Raw genomic sequence first — 17,982 nt, forward strand, 5'->3', positions numbered from 1 at the left:
GAAGTATTCTAACCCAATTCCATGGAGAAACAACAGATGGTGTGTGAATATCAGAGTCTTCTGAGTTATAACTAAACTTTAAAGCACAGGCCTTACTGCCTCATATGGTCTTTATGACTATGGAAAGTTCATTTTGGTTGGTTTGTTTTGTTGTTGGTGGTGGTTTTTTTTCCCCCCTACTCAAAATAAATTACTTTCACTGACCAAAACTGGCTGATAAAAGTCATGGCAGGGAACCCACAAGTAATGACAAAATCATTCCGTAAGTAGTTTTAAGTTTAGAAAAACATACGAACTGCTCAACGGAAACCAGACAGACTGCAATTCTCCTAATTAGAGAGAGGAGTAAAAAGAAAAAAAACTAAGTGACAGACTTCTGAACTCGTTTTTCATGTTGAACAGAAAAGTTCACTTTCAAGTTCATTCAATGCTCAATATCCTGCTTTGGCCATTTCTTTGGTATTCCATTCTCATTCTGCAAATTCTAACAGAATTTTAATGGTCATCTTAATGCAAATGAAAAAAGCAATGAGCTGAAAGCACAACCAGGACGACACATGCCATAATACTGGAGAACATCAGGTCTTAATGATTTCTGGCTCTTGTATTCATCTCTTGTAATGATTAGGGGCATCCGCAAATGCAAACTTCAGTCTGTAGGCCTCTGCTAGTAGTACACTGATTTCTTCATTTCCCCAGTGTACTGTGGGCAGGTTTTGTAAAAATATCAGCAACTCCTGGATGAAGAGACAAAAAAAAAAACCCCATTATTATTGGTTTGTTTGTTTTTTTAATACCAGTGTAATAGCAATGCATTACTTACACAATGATTGTTTTGTAGCACCTCAGTTTCCCAAACAAACTTGAGATGCCATCAGATTTAGTGATTTTTCTGTAACTTTCATAAAGCTACTTGCTATTCAATCTTTCAATTCAGAAACTAGCCATTAATTATAGTATTTACCTTTTTTTCCTCAATACTAGAAAAGAACCATACTTCAGCTACGAGTGAAAAAAAGCCATAGTGCCCAAGTGTGTAATGTATCTACATCTGCCCATTTATGATTATACCACTACTGGTGCTCTCAGTCATGGATGGAGACCCCTTGCTGTACTCAAGTGAGAACTCTCAATGCAACAGAACCATTCCATTAGCCTTCTAAGAGGTAAACAGTGTTAGCAAATCCATATTATAGCTGGTAATTCAAAGACAGTGCTCATGGATTTGAGTCACCTGAAACCACTGGAAATTTAATTCTGAGTTCTGAAAGTCCAAAAGAGTTTGACACAAGACTCAGTCTTCTTTTACACTGGTGACATTTCCTGTATTATTTTAGCACATGGTTGCACCTTACACACTCAGCAATTCCAACTAAGTTCTAGAAGCTTCCAATTGTTTTGCACATAGGAATACAGGCAACAAGGAGCTCAATGGGACAGTGCCAGAACATCCAGTTCTGATGAAGGCACCAAAATTACCTTGACCTGCAGCAACACAAAGCTTCAAATCTTCATCTGTATATGTTGAAACATGCCAACTGCCATTCTTTGGAAGCCTATCTACCACAAATTCTCTCCTGCGTTCATGTAAATGACAGTTTTGAATGCTAGCAATTTGACCAAACTTGGAAAGTTGATTTGTTAACACAAAAGGTCACAAGCCTCAAACACACTGTAGGCCAAATATTAAGCTCATGTTTCAAACTTTCCAAGGAAAACATCACCTGGACAGATCCCTCGTCTTACACTTAGGAATAAGCACAGTTGTTAAGCCTGCTTGCATCTTCTAGGTGCTCTGTTTTTCGCAGAAAAAGAATGTGGGGCAGTTTGTGCAAATTTGAATACGTGCACAGATTTGTGAGCATGTGCAGATCTGTATTCTTGCATAAATGCATTTGTTACAATTTATTCTAAAGAACGGGAATAAGCAAGCAGAAACACAATTAAACCCACAACCATTTTCTTGCTACAACTCAGAATCCTGCATTGTTATGTATATGGTGAAATTGTTCCTCATACAGCTTTTCTTTTTCTTCTCCCCTTCTTCCTCCTCTGCACCTGCTTTCATGGAAGATGTCTGTAGGATCCCTTAGCAAAGGGTCCTGTGATTTTTGGAAACAGCACAAAGAAGAAATTTACAACAAATTATTTTGTGTGTGTGTTGTATGAGAGAATCATTTTGGCTTCATCTATTTCATGGTCTTGCTGTACTGGCTCTTGTAATACAAAACAAGAAAGGACAGATAGTTGACCAGTACTATATATTTAATCATAAAAAGTAAGTAGCAATACAGAGTCAGCACAATAGTGTTTCTATTACCATTATGAGAACACACTTTTAATAAAGTGTAATAGAACTGCAATAAAACCATTTTCTTTTTTTATAATTTCTACCTACTTATCTGACAATTATGTTGATAACTGCAATTAATAAGTTAGCAGTGAGGAGCTGGAAGGTTGTGGGAAGGGATGATAAACACCTACTTCCGTGAAAGTTTTTTCCTTTTGCAAAAGTAACATTCAGCCATCTGTAAAGATGCAGTAGTTAATTCAGTGAGTTTTATTAAATTAGCTGTTTTACTGTTTGCATTGCCAAGATTTTGCTGGGTCACACTCCTGATGCAAAATGGTACACATGATTGATATTGCTTGAGCAGTGATTTCATTTTCCTTTGGGCTCCTGTTCAAATAAATTTGGCCTAAACCAATCCTCCAGACAGTGGAGAACCGTAAGCCTGCTGGCAGACTTAGGCACTTGTACTTTGTAGAACATCACCTCAACGGATGAGGCAACCAACTCCTCCTTGTACAGAACTATTGTACTATTAAGATATTCAGCAGCCAGTGAACAAAACCTAAACAGTTGCAGCATGAGATTAGAAAGCAGAAATCTACATTAGTTACCCATTTGGTCTGCTATACTGATTGTTTGTGTGGCAATTTGTAAGTTTTTTTGTTGACTTGCTGGAACGAGTCCAGAGAAGAGCAACAAAGTTGGTGAGGGGTTTGGAACATAAGCCCTACGAGGAGAGGCTGAGGGAGCTGGGGTTGCTTAGCCTGGAGAAGAGGAGACTCAGGGGTGACCTTATTACTCTCTACAACTACCTGAAGGGAGGTTGTAGACAGACGGATGTTGGTCTCTTCTCCCAGGCAAGCAGTACCAGAACAAGAGGACACAGTCTCAGGCTGCGCCAGGGGAGGTTCAGGCTGGATGATAGAAAAAAGTTCTATACAGAAAGAGTGATTGCACATTGGAATGGGCTGCCTGGGGAGGTGGTGGAGTCGCCATCACTGGAGGTTTTTAGGAGAAGACTTGACGGGGTGCTTGGTGCCGTGGGTTAGTTGTTTGGGCGGTGTTGGATTGGTTGATGGGTTGGACGCGATGATCTTGAAGGTCTCTTCCAACCTGGTTTATTCTATGTATTCTATGAAGTAGAAAATGATGCTATATGTTTATGTCACAGAATTCCTGTAGATGAATGAATTCTGCTATATTGTTTTGACAGAAAGGTGACCATGCTGGATATTTCTACCAGAAATAGCAGTCCCCTTCACAAACATCTGGCTGCTCAAAGATTAAGAAGGAAGTAAAATAACAGTCACTTGCATTAATTTTGTTACATCTACCTCTCCAAAGGTATTTCATCTTACAGATCAAATCATATTTTCTAAAACAAACTAAGTTTTAGAGGTTTGGTTGGAATTGACCCATGGAGAACCAGATAAAACATTCTTTTCTTCCAGGAGACAAAGCACAACAGCAGGAGAAATCAGGCACTCCAAGCTTTGAAAACCTCAAATCATTCAACTTTATGCTCTTTATTGAATGTGTGAAGACCATCTATACTATAAGAAATTTAATGCATGGATCAAGTCTGAAATAGCCCTATTGGAGAAGAGTTAGTTTGAAGCTTCAGGGATCAATTGCAAATTTACATAAATAAATGGCAGAGTAATCCATCCATTGTCTATGTCCACCTGTGAGTGGGCATTTAGCCAGCCTTCTCACGGGAGGACTCTTCTTCCTTATCTGCCCATCAAAGTCTAAGACTGATACTGACCAGTGAATATGCATTATAAATCCACATGAAGTAACTGGCCAAAGACCCACTACATGAGTGAGTTTCTAAAGGCTTATCTTTCTGTGCTCTATTAGAGAGCTTCAAAACTGGCTTAAACAGCAATAGAACTTACATCTTGCTAAAAATAAAGCAGAACTCGGCAAATTTCTTTAACTGCTAAAGAAAATATTTTATTGATGTCTGATTAAGGAGCATTGTTTCAAAATAAACAATGCAACCTCCTTCCTCACACCCCCCACCCCAACCCAACCCCCAAAAGAAACAAACCCCCCCTCAGTCTTTGTATTTAAAGAAATACAAAAATATATTCTAATAATATTTAAAGATGACCTGAGAATTTTATCTAAACTGACTCAATTCAGCATTTACACCTACATAAGAGCAAAGATGATTACAAGAACAGTGACTCAAGAATCTTTACTTATTTTTATTATTCTTATTTTTTTCTCTCCACCAGCTAAAGTAGGAACCACTAGAATCCACATGTAAATAAAGCATCCACACTAACTGCTTAATTTTCCCATTAACATTCAGAATTAAATTATGAGACAGATATATGATGAATCATGAACTGAATTACTACTTACCATAAAAAGAATATTTCAGAAAATTGAGTCTAAAAATCAGTATTTGTAAAATATTCCCAAAATAATTATATTTTCAGTTTAATTTAAATGATGTTGTGATGCCACCTGGGCTAGGCATAAGGGCAGTCAGCAGATTATCAGTGGAGCTGGAGTTTCCAAAGTTCTAGTCCACTCTGTTATATTTTGGCTCCATCTGCAGCAAACCCTTTGCATTGGGAAAACAAAGCCCTCAAGAATCGCTTAGCTCTTTTACTGGATTGAATAGCCATATTAATCTCTTGAACTTCAAGGTCTAGATGTGTGGCCTAGCCTGCCAACACATCAGTTCAGTCTATATGTGGCAGTTGCCCTCTCATGCCATACTGTGGAAAGGCATTTGCAATCTCCTTTCCTCATTGCCATTTAAGCAGTGAAAAGTTTCTTTCTGACTGGGGAAGAAGCACAGGTATCTGAGGTAGGTATGACCAGCAATTTATTCCTCCTCTATGGAATAACTTTGCTAAATTAAAAAAAATAACAAACTATCCAAAACAAAACACAAATACTTCAAATTAATCTGTTTACTTATACCACTGCTTAAAATGTAAGGAAAAGAGTATTTTCAAAGTGGTACACTTGATGGAAGTGCTGTCATAATGAAAGCCGCTTTAGAAGTCAGAAAAGTAAAAGAACAAGGCCTATGCTGTAAACAACATTGCTAAGCAATAGCTATTGTCAGATACTAAATTATTCCTGTGGGAATAATACCTTATCACACAAGTTCTAATACAATTATCTCACAGAAAATACCAGAGCACAAGAAAGAGATCTCAAAAAGAAGATGATTTCCACAGCCCTTATTCTTCAGTGTATTCCTCAGTTTCCTCTAAAATCAAAATAGTCAAGCTCTGTTCCTTGCAATCTAAATCAAAACTGAATACTAAGAAAAACTTCACAAAACACATTTTTATTAATTACTACAAAGTTATGAGCCTCCTTCTCCTCACTGAGGTTGTAACCCAATGAACTCTCATCCCCCCCCCAAAAAAAATTACACACACCCCCCCCAAAATTCAAAAGAAAAACACAGCAAATGTTATCACTTTATAGTATGAAGTCCCTTTATAGTATGAAGTCTGCTATAATCCTTTTAATCAATAGTTTTTAGGGTAAGATTTGGTAATAATTCTGGTTATTTGCTAATGACTATTTATAGTCATTATACTATTTATTGTCACTCCCACTCTTAACTGCATATGTGGATCCTGAAGGAATCAGGAACCGTAAAGCCAATTATAGAACAAATAACACATTGATAGTTTAATAAAACACAAAATTGTTATTCTAATGAGAAGAGCACAAAGGTCTCTTCTATGAGAATCAAAGCAATTTATTTACATTGAAAACTCAGTTCAGACTTCTTTGTGTGAATTATTGAAAAGTTCAGCTGCAGGTTTTTTTTAAGCAGAAGAAACTTAACAGAACATAAACCCCAATAATAGAATAGTGGCTTTTATTTCTCGTTAATATAAAAATAGCAATAACTAAAGCAAAAATCAAACTTGAACATACCGAGGAAATTAATAGAGTTAGTTTTTAACATCAAAACTGAGGACCAGTCTATTAATCTAGCAAATAAAGACAGTCCTAAAACACAGTATTTTTCTATGAAAGTTGTTAATCCTGCTGCTAACCACAATGCAATTATGGTCTGAGTACTTCTGCTCTAACACGGCTCTACTTTGTACTGATAGGCAAAAGCTGCAATCTTACTACATTTTATGATCATGAACTTTTTGATATTATACTTTAGGACTGCACATAACTAAATGGAGGGTAAGTTAACTTTATACTTAATCTTTCCTTATTTAATAAAGAATTGCTTACAGCTGTATTTTGAACAAGTTACACAATATGCACACATATGAAACACTGCAAAATTTATGCTGGCAGTTTGATTAAATGGCTTCTTTATAAGAGTTATTTGTGCATTCAAAGGTTACACTCGAAATTTTAGAACCCACTTCTAAAGAACTAATGAAGTGCAATACTACTAAAATTTACTCAGACACATTATTGAGACAAGCTAAGAAGGAAACCAATTATTGCCAGAAAAATTGTCCATTTATCTTGTTAGGTAGTATAAACCAGAAATAAACCATATGCATTCAGTGAATTCAAAATGTTTTTATGGGAAATTGTATAATGTGGTGCTAGAGATAGCCATAATTGGACAATGATTCAAAACATTTTTTTCCAACCACTACACAGGAAAAAAAGAAATACTTAATATAGGAGTGATTTAATTACTATTTCCCTTACAACATTTTTCCCTCCCCCCACTTGGTCACATTTGGGATTGTCAAATGTGAAAGGAAAAGGTGACATGGATGGCTAGTATCAAGCAAGAATCCCGTCTGTGACTCAGTCCCTCCTCTGCTTTGCACAGTCAAGCAGACAGATGTGCCTGAGCTACTGAGACCCTTTAACAGCTGCAGTGGCCAAGCTAGTAATGTGCTGTGCAATGCTAACCTCTAATCCTCTTCCCAGATACTTAGGATGAAGGATACCTGCTGCTTTGGGACTCAGCCAAGCTCAGTCCAAACCCTCCCCCTTCAGCCTGTTATCAAAGCAGCAACAAAGGCACTGGCTGGTAACATGAAAGCATAGGTTCAGCACACACTGCAGCACTAGGCTGACCTTGTTCAGTTACTTTAGAGCTACTTTTCCCTTCTCTCTGCCCCTCACTGTTGATATGTAATGCACCAAATAAGAAGGGCTCTAGCTCTTTGACAAGCTCTTTTTTTTTTTTTTTTTTGAGTGCTGTTTTTCTCTTTCAGTGCACTCAGAAATATCCCCTATGCTGCTGTCACTTCTTATTTCTCCACCTGTCCTAACCTGCTTCGTGGAGTTGTAAACAATGAGCTGCATCTCTGGAGTGCTGTGCATCATCTTAATTACCTATGTAGTGGAGCCTGACAAAACATTCCTTTCCTATTGGGCACAGCTGGAATTGAGAAAAGTAAGCCTTCAAATATAAAATTAAAGACATAGTAGGAAGAGGTTATCTACTGCAGGTTAAGAAATATTTGCTGCAGATACAGGTTAAGAGGCATAAGTGGACCTGGATCCTTAGGCAATACAGCTGTGCTGCTTCCTGGCCATGGAAAGCTATGAGCCACAGTTTACAGCCATGTAGGCAGTGATGACTAAGATAGCACAAAAGAGTCTGGTTTGGATATTGGATGCTTTAATGCCCTACATGTTCCTGTAATTTCAAAGATGATGGGTAAACCTGAACATTGATAAGTACAAGATGAGGAAACACTGGTTTATCTATGCTAAGTACCAGGAGCATTTAAACCTGCACTGGACACGGTCTGAAGGATTTAGGACAGATAAGTTCTTGTCAAATCATAAATCAGCATCATTTAGGAACTCCTACCTTCAATCTTAAAGTCCACATCCTGTCCTGTGACAGCTCAGAGGAAACAAACAAGCAAACCCAACCCTAGTATTTGCTGAAATAGTGAACATCCAACTGCATTAATTCAATGCTAATTTTGATATTCCCCCCCCCCGACATTTCTTTATTGCACATAGCTTAAATTATACATCTAGAATTTCTTTCCAAAGAATAGCCTATTAAACAATCATTCTTATTTATCTTAATTTTGAACTTTCTTTCTTATGCCATGAGATCTTAACATACAGATCACAACATACACAACTCAGAACAGTATGAAAATAAGTATGGGGTGGGGGGGGGGGAGAAAGAGTTCAGTTTATTCAGTTTGTAACTAAACCCATTGCATCTTAAAATGAATACTTAAAAAAAATTATCTGAAGAGGTAAACAGTTAATTTCTCCTGCTATCAGTTTACATTCAGCAACTCAAATGTGCAGTGATTCTCAGCAAGTATGTATTTATTCCTTAATTCAAATGTATATAATACATATATTATTTGATTCATACATACATTTTTTTTTTATTCTTCAACAAAACAAACTCCCATTAATGTTCTGAAAACATTAGTAATATGGAAATAACTATAAGAATAGCATCCTTCTTTATAAGAACTTCATAGAAATAAATCTTAATATTCTGAAAATGAAAGCTTATGAAAAGTTGATGGTTTTATCATTTCCCTTTCATGTTTTTCTTTTCATAACTACTGAACAGGATTCCTGGAATCAGCATATTAAAACCCTCTAAAAGAGCAATTAAAATCTTGTTCCATCCAGTAAGGATCTCTTACATTAGTCATTAGCAACCTTAATTACTATTCATAAAATATATGATTCTAAAGAAGTATGTCAAGAGAAGCTGTGCTCATACAGATGAGGAGAAGATTTACATCTTCATTTACACAGGTATGAAAATATATAAATTAATAAAGTTTAAAAGTGCATTAAAGGACCACATCTTAGTTAATACTGTTGGTAGCCTTATGTCCTGTTCTCAAACATAAATAAAAATTAACAAAATAAAAATCATGAGTAATTGCCACCCCTAAATCTTAAAACAGGAAACAAATTGCCATGTTAGTAAGAATCTTTCAAGTTTCATTAAGAAAGATCTATCTACGTAATATTATCCATGAGTTCATAAAAAAGGACATAGACTTAAAAGAAGCATCGCCACAGAACCTAGAAGATGTTCAACTACATAAACAAACATTAATCAGTCAAACAAAACCAGTCTTGGGTTCTTCCTTCTGAACTAGAGAAAACAGAACTTCCAATTTAAAAATCTCATATGAAAATGAAATATCCCAGGAAATGTCCACAAAGATTTCTCAATTCTCCATCTGCACAGATCACAACAGTCCTCATCACTTTGATTATACTTTTTACCATATTGTCTTATGAAATACTTTTATGTTGTTGGTATAAGTTTACTTTGTATACACCAAAACACAAATCATAGCAAATTACTACTTTTTGTTAGAATGCAACAAGCTATGGCATATCACTTGCCACTAGCTCCATGAAAAAAAAAAAAAAAATCAAATTAATATAATAAACCCCAGGTAGAAGAGTGTACCAATTGTTTATATATTTCAGACTTAAAGAAATTAGTATATTTTGACAAAAATATATTTTCACTGTAAATTGCCGAGTATAATCTCATTTTGTTTTAGAGAAAACATCTATTAAGAATTGCTGATGTAAAATTGCCTGTAAATATATCTAAGTAGTACTGTCTGAGTACAATAAATCTGTCACAATGCAGTAGCTAAACTAGACTATTTTTAGAAGTAAAAAGAGTCCTGAACGTAATTCAAATGGAATATTGTCAGTATCCCAGCAATATAGGACTGAAAGCAGCTATTTCCACTGCATTGTTCAATGAACCACACCACACGAAGCCCTATAGAGTTGTTTTGTCTTGAATTAGAAATAAGCATTTCCTACTTGCCATGTCAAAACTCAAGAAGCATCTGTGCACCCCTAATAGACTTTAGGATATCAACACAGAAAAATGATGGCTTGGTCATGGAAGAGAAGAACCAAACTACCTGCATGAAGACATCAGGTTTAAAGGACAGATAAAAAACCATCCCAAAGTTCTCTCTCCACAATGACAGAGAATTTTATAACTGAAAAGTTCGAATTTAACCTGAGAAGCCCCACAAAAATCAGTAACACCTAATCTATAAGTCGCTTCAACTCTTAGGAAAACAGCACTGTTTATATTAAGAAATCATTTAAGTTTCCTTAGTAAGCAAGGCATGCAGGCACTTGGATTGGCCATTGGAATGGTCTGCCCAGGGGGGTGGTGGAGTCACCATCACTGGAGGTGTATAGGAAGAGACTTGATGGGGTGCCTGGTGCCATGGTTTAGTTGATTAGATAGTGTTGGATGGTAGGTTGGACTTGATCTCAAAGGCCTCTTCCAACCTGGTTAATTTATTCCACTCTGTTCTAAGAGCACAAAGCTTCACAGGTTCTCACAATGTACAAATGAACATTCTCCCCTCACCCCATATCTTTACCTGTGCCTTGCTGCCTTCCAAGAAAACATATGAAATTGTATTTTCTTTGTGCCTCTTAGAAAAAATAGTGCTTCAGTTCAAGAGAAGTTCTGAAAGTGCTACCATAGACAATCAGAACGAAGCATTAATTCACAATAAAAAAAAATAAATAATTCAATTGTTCACTAATAGCTGTAGAAAATATTCTATACCAGGATAAATACTATGGCAACTGCGCTCAAGATATCTTTCATTCTGTTTGGAGACAACAAAAAAAAACCAAAATAAGATTAATTTTGCTCTATCACAGTGTAACATATTTATCAAGCTTTGTCATAAAATACATACTGCTCTTTACTTCTCGGTATTTTACATAGAAGATGCTTCATTTTAACTAATGGTTTATGAATCAAAGTGAAATTTCTATACTTTCACTCTTTCACTAAAATTATGTAATTACTTACATCTTTATCTCGATTTCAAAGCAATCCAAATGCATTCTAGAAAATAATCACACTCCCTCTTGAGTATGTTTTACAAAGTTAAGTAAGTTACATGCTTTTAATATTCTTTGTTAGGGCCAGCTCTTCATTTCTCAGTCTACTGTTGTTGTTAAACATAATTCTGAAGAGATACCAACCACATAATTCTCACTCAAGTCCCAGAGAGATACAATTTTTTGAAAGAATATAGACACACAAAAAAATTACTGGGACTGTGGAAAAGTAATAATTCTAAGTGGAGTACATGGAAGGTCTACGGTGCATACAAACATCCTAAGGCCCTGCAATACTAAGACTATTAAAATGCTAACTTTTTTTTTTATATATAACACTTGTCTTACAAATCACTATACTGAGAAAAATAGAAACCTACAACTTCAGCCCGTTCAAGCTTGAGATCAAGTTTCTATGTAAGATGATGAATGGCTGAATTTTCATGGAAAATATGAGATTGCAAACCAACAGCTGAATGCAGGATTTATTCTTTGCTTATCTGCAAAAGAACAGCCTCCAGACACAAACACAACAGAAAAACTGAGTGTCTTTTCAGTACAGTTAGTAACAATGGAGTGGACTAATCTTTACTGACTGCTGATTTTTAAGATTGCCAAGATTAAGGTCCTAGAAGTGCTTAGGCAACAAGTACCTGTTCTTGTAATTCTAGTCCATGCACACAAGGAAATAAACAAGTTTAGAGTATAAAGTGCCACAAAAAACTGCACACTGAAAGCAGTGGCCTTTGTCATTGTACCAATAGCCAACACAGAAGTTTGGCAGAGAAGCACTCTAACAGTTGCAAAGGAGCTCAAAATCAGTCGTCACAGATCAAGCTAGTCAAAGTTTTCCAAGGATAACATGGAAACTCAAGATGGAAAACAAAAACTATTTTCATAATTATTTTAGCATATAAAAGACACTAGTATTCCATAAACTAAATATTAATAATAGCTTGCACTGTTACTCCCAGGTATAGGGTTCTTACATTCATATGGTTTGGGAAAAATTCAAAGTACATGAAGAAGCTGTTTGTGATTTTGTGACTTCCAGAGTTTCAAAGGAAAACCCATCTGAAGCGACTCAAAACCACGCATAAACCAAATAGGTTTTAAGTAAAATGTCATATACAAATTGATTTTCTTTTGAGAATTGGGCTCCTGACCAAATTATTTCTTTTATAAAACCATAGCTTGTGAATAAAACGTCATTTTGTTTAAATAAATGAAGATGGCCAAAAGGTGTTTAAGGGTTTGGCCAAAACCGTGATAACATTTCTAGTGGTGCATTACATGTTTAAGCATTTGATGGGCTGGTTTGCCCACAATGACTAATGTCTTATCTGTTCTGTGGCAGGCAGATGAGAGGGGGAACTCCTGTATTTATCACAATGATCTTCAAGAAAGGAAACTATAGCACAGCTTGGAAGATGGCCTTTTCTCTAAGAGGAGAATAAAGACATCAACTGCATGAAATATGACTTTCAGAGGTATGTTACTGGTGGCAATTTCGGTTTGCTTTAATAGGCTTGCTTGCAAGCTGGCAATTCAGAGAGAGCTCTGTGATACACTCTGTCACCTTTCCTCAGGGTGCAGCAATCTTTAAAAAACGGTGTGATAGACAACAACAGCTACTAAAGATTGCAGATGTTCCTGTTTAACTTCTTGTCCTATGCAAGTCAGAACCCAAAACTACGAATGTGTGTAAAAACTGTGATGAAAAAAAAATTAACACAAAGATTTAGTGAATCAGTTCTTGATGACTGGATGGAACCACTGCTATGCAGTCAGCTAACAGCAAGCAAATGCTACCGTGTAGAAAATGAAGTAGGATGGGATAAATAGGAGCTCTTACTATATTTGTAAAGGGATGTCTAATGCAAAACCCAGTATGGTCATGTGTAAAAATCTCACTCTTTATGGCAGCTGAAAGAGCTAACTAGGAGGCTGTGATAGCAATACTAAATCTGTCATAATGGCATTTCTGGAAGAATTTTAAATCCAGCTTGTTTACAACTAGAAGGCAAAACAATAGGGATTTTAATTCTTGTTATTTTTACTGTATTGCAGTCACAATGAGACTATTTTATTGTGAGACAGCAAAATCTACATGCACCAGCATTTGGGAAACCATAGAATAGAACTGAAGGTTAAAAGAAAGAAAATTAATCCTCCTTCATCTGCTTGTCTCAAAGAAAGGCATATGTCACTTCATACCGTTATTCAGCTCGTACTCCAAAAGCTTTTGATTTCTCTGTGTTCTCTTATCAGTAGTTTTGATTGAGTTTGGTAGTCATGTGTACAGGCTCCTGTGATTTTAGTCTTCTCCAGGGTTACACACTGATAAGGCCAATAACTGAAATGGTTACGCAGCAGTTTCTGCTGAAGAAAACCACAGAAAGAAAACCCTTTTCTTTGTAGGGAGATGTCTTTAGTGACAGCTGTGAATTACTAACTAAATAGAAGCCCTGCCAGTGCATTTAGTTTAGCAGGTCACTTAAATTGCTCAGGAAGAATAGGTTTTATCCTTTGTTCATGAAAATCCTTTTTATATTGAAATGGAAAAAACCCACAGAGATTCCTTTGTTGTATTTACTAGAAATAAATAAAAACATTGGAGGATGAGAGAAAAAAAAAACCTTCCAGTAATCAGAAAGTGCATTGCCTGGGAACTTACAGAACAACAGTTAGATTTTCATTTTGTGGAAGATTTGATTTAAAGCTTGAATAGTAACAGCATCTCTGTAAAATACAAGCCATAAAGCAAGGCTTACAGGAGATCTTTCCAGATTATACACATCCTGCATGATAGCCTTCCCTTCCTTTTGAAGGAAGCAAACACAGCTCTTGACAACACGTGCAGATGAGAGGTGACACCAATTCTGCAAGGTGGTCCTCCCAGCCTGCAAAACATATTGCTGGACCTGTGCAGAGTTTGATCTCAGCATCCTTAAAGCTGTTCAAGCTCTGAACAGAAAACATACATATATTTCCTGTTACTTCATACAGGCTTCCAAGATAAGGGAAGACAGAACTTAGTGGCAGACCTAACTTATTTCCAGTGTTCAGTTAAGTTATTGGACACGGTGACAAAAAATTAAAAAGTAGTAATGAAACCCAGCAGTTATTAAAAAGGCTTCAATAGTTTTTGAGTAAACAAACCAGCTTTTTGCCTGCAAGTAGGCTTTATAGAGAACCACAACTGACAATGGCACTGAATGAACCCTCAGCAAGTTTGCTGAAGACACCAAGCTGTGTGGTGCAGCAGACATGCTGGAGGGAAGGGATGACATCCAGAGGGACCTTGACAGGCTGGAAAGGTGGGACCATGACAACCTCATGAGATTCAATGAGACCAAGTGCAAAGTCCTGCATCTGGGTTGGGGCAATCCCAAGCACTGATACAGGCTGGGCAGTGACTGGCTTCAGAGCAGCCCTGAAGAAAAGGATTTGGGGGTGCTGGTGGATGAGAAGCTCAACATGAGGCAGTAGTGTGCACTTGCAGCCCAGAAAGCCAATCACATCCTGGGCTGCATCAAGAGAAGCATAGCCAGCAGGTCGAGAGAAGCAATTCTCCCCCTCTACTCCACTCTGGTGAGACCATACCTGGAGTACTGTGGCCAGTTCTGGAGCCCCTATTACAGGAAGGATCTGGAGGTGCTGGAGTGTGTCCAGAGAAGGGCCACAAGTGTGATCAGAGGGTTGGAGCTCCTCTCCTATGAGGACAGGCTGAGAGAGTTGGGGCTGTTCAGTCTGGAGAAGAGAAGATTCTGAGGAGACCTTATTGTGGCCTTCCAGTATCTTAAGGGGGGGCTACAAGAAAGCTGGAGAGGGACTTTTTAGGGTGTCAGGGAGTGATAGCACTAGGAGGAATGGAACAAAACTAGAAATGAGTAGATTCAGATTGGACATTAGGAAGAAGTGCTTCACCACAAGGGTGGTGAGATACTGGAACAGGTTGCCCAGGGAAGTGGTAGAAGCAGCATCCCTGGAGGTTTTTAAGGCCAGGCTGGACATGGCTCTGAGCAACCTGATCTAGTGTGAGGTGGGGGGCTGGAACTGGACGATCCTTGAGGTCCCTTCCAACCCTAACAATCATATGATTGTAAATCTGTTTAAATATAAGACTCAGAAATTTTTGAGGTTAGTTGCTGAAATAATCACCTTTAAATAAACATTTCTGGGGGAAAAATCACATCAGTAGACATAAGACTATTTCCATGTATTTCAGTGTGTTTGGAAACAAAGCTAGCTATTAACAAATGCCTGTCACAGAATCAGGGAGCAGTAGGGGTTGGAAAGGACCTCTGAAGATCATCTAGCCCAACTCTCCTAGAGTATCATTCCTACCATTTTTCTGAATCAAAATTTATTGAGTCAGGCTGCAAAATTAAGCTTGGTTCATGGAATTTCCTTTCTAGAATGACATAATTTAACATATTGGTAAGACAACTTGTTAGAATGACATAATTTAACATATTGGTAGGACAACTTGTCTTTGAGTTATGAATTTACTTCAGCGTTTTCCACACTTCGGACAAAGACTAACTTTTGCTGAGCAACAGTATTGAAACAGTCAAACCCTTTCCATAAATTCAGTGGGATTTTCAACAGTTCTTATGTCAATGATTTTTATTCACTCTAGAATTTCATATAATCTCATTTATTATTTTAAAAATAAGGTCTTCTGTATATTGACATAAGGTAGCTTCAAACCCCCAATCCATCAGTTCATCACAGCTACCATATTATGTTTCGATTTCTATGTACAGTAAAAAAAAAAAAAAAAAAAAGCCTTTAAAGATGCTGACTTGGTCTTGTGAAAGTAGTCCCTGCCTATGGCAAGGGGATTGGAACTAGATCATAGAGCCACCAGAGTTGGAAGTGGTCTCTAGGAGTCATCTGGTTTAACCCCCTGCTTCCCCCCACCTTCATCTTCCCAATGCAGCTCCTGCTCCACCCTCCTCTTCCCCAGCCTTCATCTTCCCAAAGCAGCTCCTACTCCCTCTACACCATCCTCCACCCTGCCTAAACAGCTCCCGCTCCACCACCACCATTTTTGCACCCATCCCATAGCCAGGGGCAAGAGCCTCACCAGCCAAGATACCACACAAAGGAGCTCAGCCCCAGGAAAGAAGCCCAGCCAGCACCCATGGATGATATCAGAGTAGCCATTAACATTCTTCCTACCTAACCGGGGGGCCACCAGGCCCCCCGGCCTTTGTTGTCACCACCACCATCACCCAGTGTGAACCATGGGCACTCACCAGCGATGAGAGGAGGATCCCTCAGCCCAGACAGGCTCAGCTTAGGGCTTCTACCTTTCCTGGGGGGAACTAAAAGGGGAGTGGGCAGGGAGGGTCAAGTGGCCACACCTGGGGTGGGAGGAGACTCCAGGTGCTCTGGGATCTGAGGGGAAAAAGGGGTGGGTGAAGGACTTTTAGGGTGTCAGCTAATGATAGGACTATGAGGAATGGAAAAAAATAGAGAAATGGGTAGATAGGAAGAAATTCTTCACCATGAAGGTGGTGGAAACACTGGAACAGATTGCCCAGTGAGGTGGTGGAAGCCTCATCCCTGGAGGTTTTTAAGGCCAGGCTGGATGTGGCTCTGGGCAATCTGATCTAGTGTGAAGTATTCCTTCCCACAGCAGGGGTGTTGGAACTAGATGATCTTTCAGGTCCCCTCCAACCCCAACAACTCTATGATTCTATTCTAATTTGAGACTTATATTTTTAAAATGGCAATATGGTCCTAACACTATGTCCTTCTTGGTCTATAAGGATAATTAAGAATTGCTAGATAACAAAATATTTAAGAGTTAATTGTACAAAGGGAAAAACATTACATAGGTAGTAGAAATTATGACTTCCATTACAAAACTGTACTGACAGACAAATTGATTGTCTAATTGTTTCAAAAATGGTGAGAATTTTGGATGATTTTTGTGTCTATACACAATAGCAACCATGCATGTCACTGGGATTATTAGTCATCAGATACACAACAAAAATGTGGGGCTGATTCCTAAAGTCACAGATGTTAAAGTCAGAAAAGATCATTACTTATCTTGGTCTGACCTCTTGTGTAGATAATAGGAACTAAGCCTACGCTTTGGTTTTTTGCTTTTATTTTTTTCTTTCAGGAAAGACACCAATTTGAAATCCTTAAAAGCTGCAGAAATTCATTACTTATTTTGTTGTTGTGTTAACTTCTTTTCCTAATTAAGTTCTTCATCTATTGGTTTTATTCTTTGACAAATTGAACTTTTGGAGCACTTCACTTACTCTCTCTGACCCCTCTCTCTGCGCTTTTGACTTCAGACATCAGAACTAGATAATTAAAAAACCAACATCATTCCCCCTCCCCCAACCAACAACAACAACACCACATTCATTAATTTAAGGATCCAATTACTCCCATGTTCCACAGCGACACTCTGGGAGCTCATGTTGACAGTGGTGTCAGAAATGCACCCTAGGAGGTCTTCAGAAGGCACACATCCCAGACTACAGCCTCTTAACTCCAGAGAAATGACCAACTCTACTTGTCTTGTATTTACAAACATTTTTCATCTGACTACATCAAAACACAGTTTGCCTGAAGAAGTCAGCTGAACAAGTAATTCAAAGACTTATGTAACCGCACTGTTCTCTTCCCTTTGTACGGTAAATCTGTGTCATCTACAGATGCTTATTATCTGCTATTTTATTAATGGAAATGCTGAAGAGCATCATGCCAATTACTGATCCCCACAGAAGCTCACTAGAAAAAAAACTCTTCTTAAACATAATTAACTAATTTTTTGTTGTTGTTGTTCTCCTGGTAGGACATCACATTGTGTTTTTGTTGATACTGTG

General features: G+C 37.7%; 1 protein-coding gene across 2 annotated transcripts in view; it reads right to left on the bottom strand.

Annotated features, from left to right (window-relative positions):
- Positions 1-286: 286 nt before the first annotated feature.
- Positions 287-17,982, bottom strand: part of TBC1D22A (TBC1 domain family member 22A) — a 166,539-nt gene continuing 148,843 nt past the window's right edge. For both annotated transcript variants that reach the window (XM_054178620.1, XM_009910194.2), the window contains one exon: positions 287-737. In XM_054178620.1, coding sequence (XP_054034595.1) covers positions 609-737 — 129 coding nt within the window. In that variant the 3' untranslated portion in view covers positions 287-608. The remainder of the gene's footprint in view (positions 738-17,982) is intronic.

Source organism: Dryobates pubescens, chromosome Z, assembly GCF_014839835.1.
Source record: "Dryobates pubescens isolate bDryPub1 chromosome Z, bDryPub1.pri, whole genome shotgun sequence".
NCBI lineage: Eukaryota > Metazoa > Chordata > Aves > Piciformes > Picidae > Dryobates > Dryobates pubescens.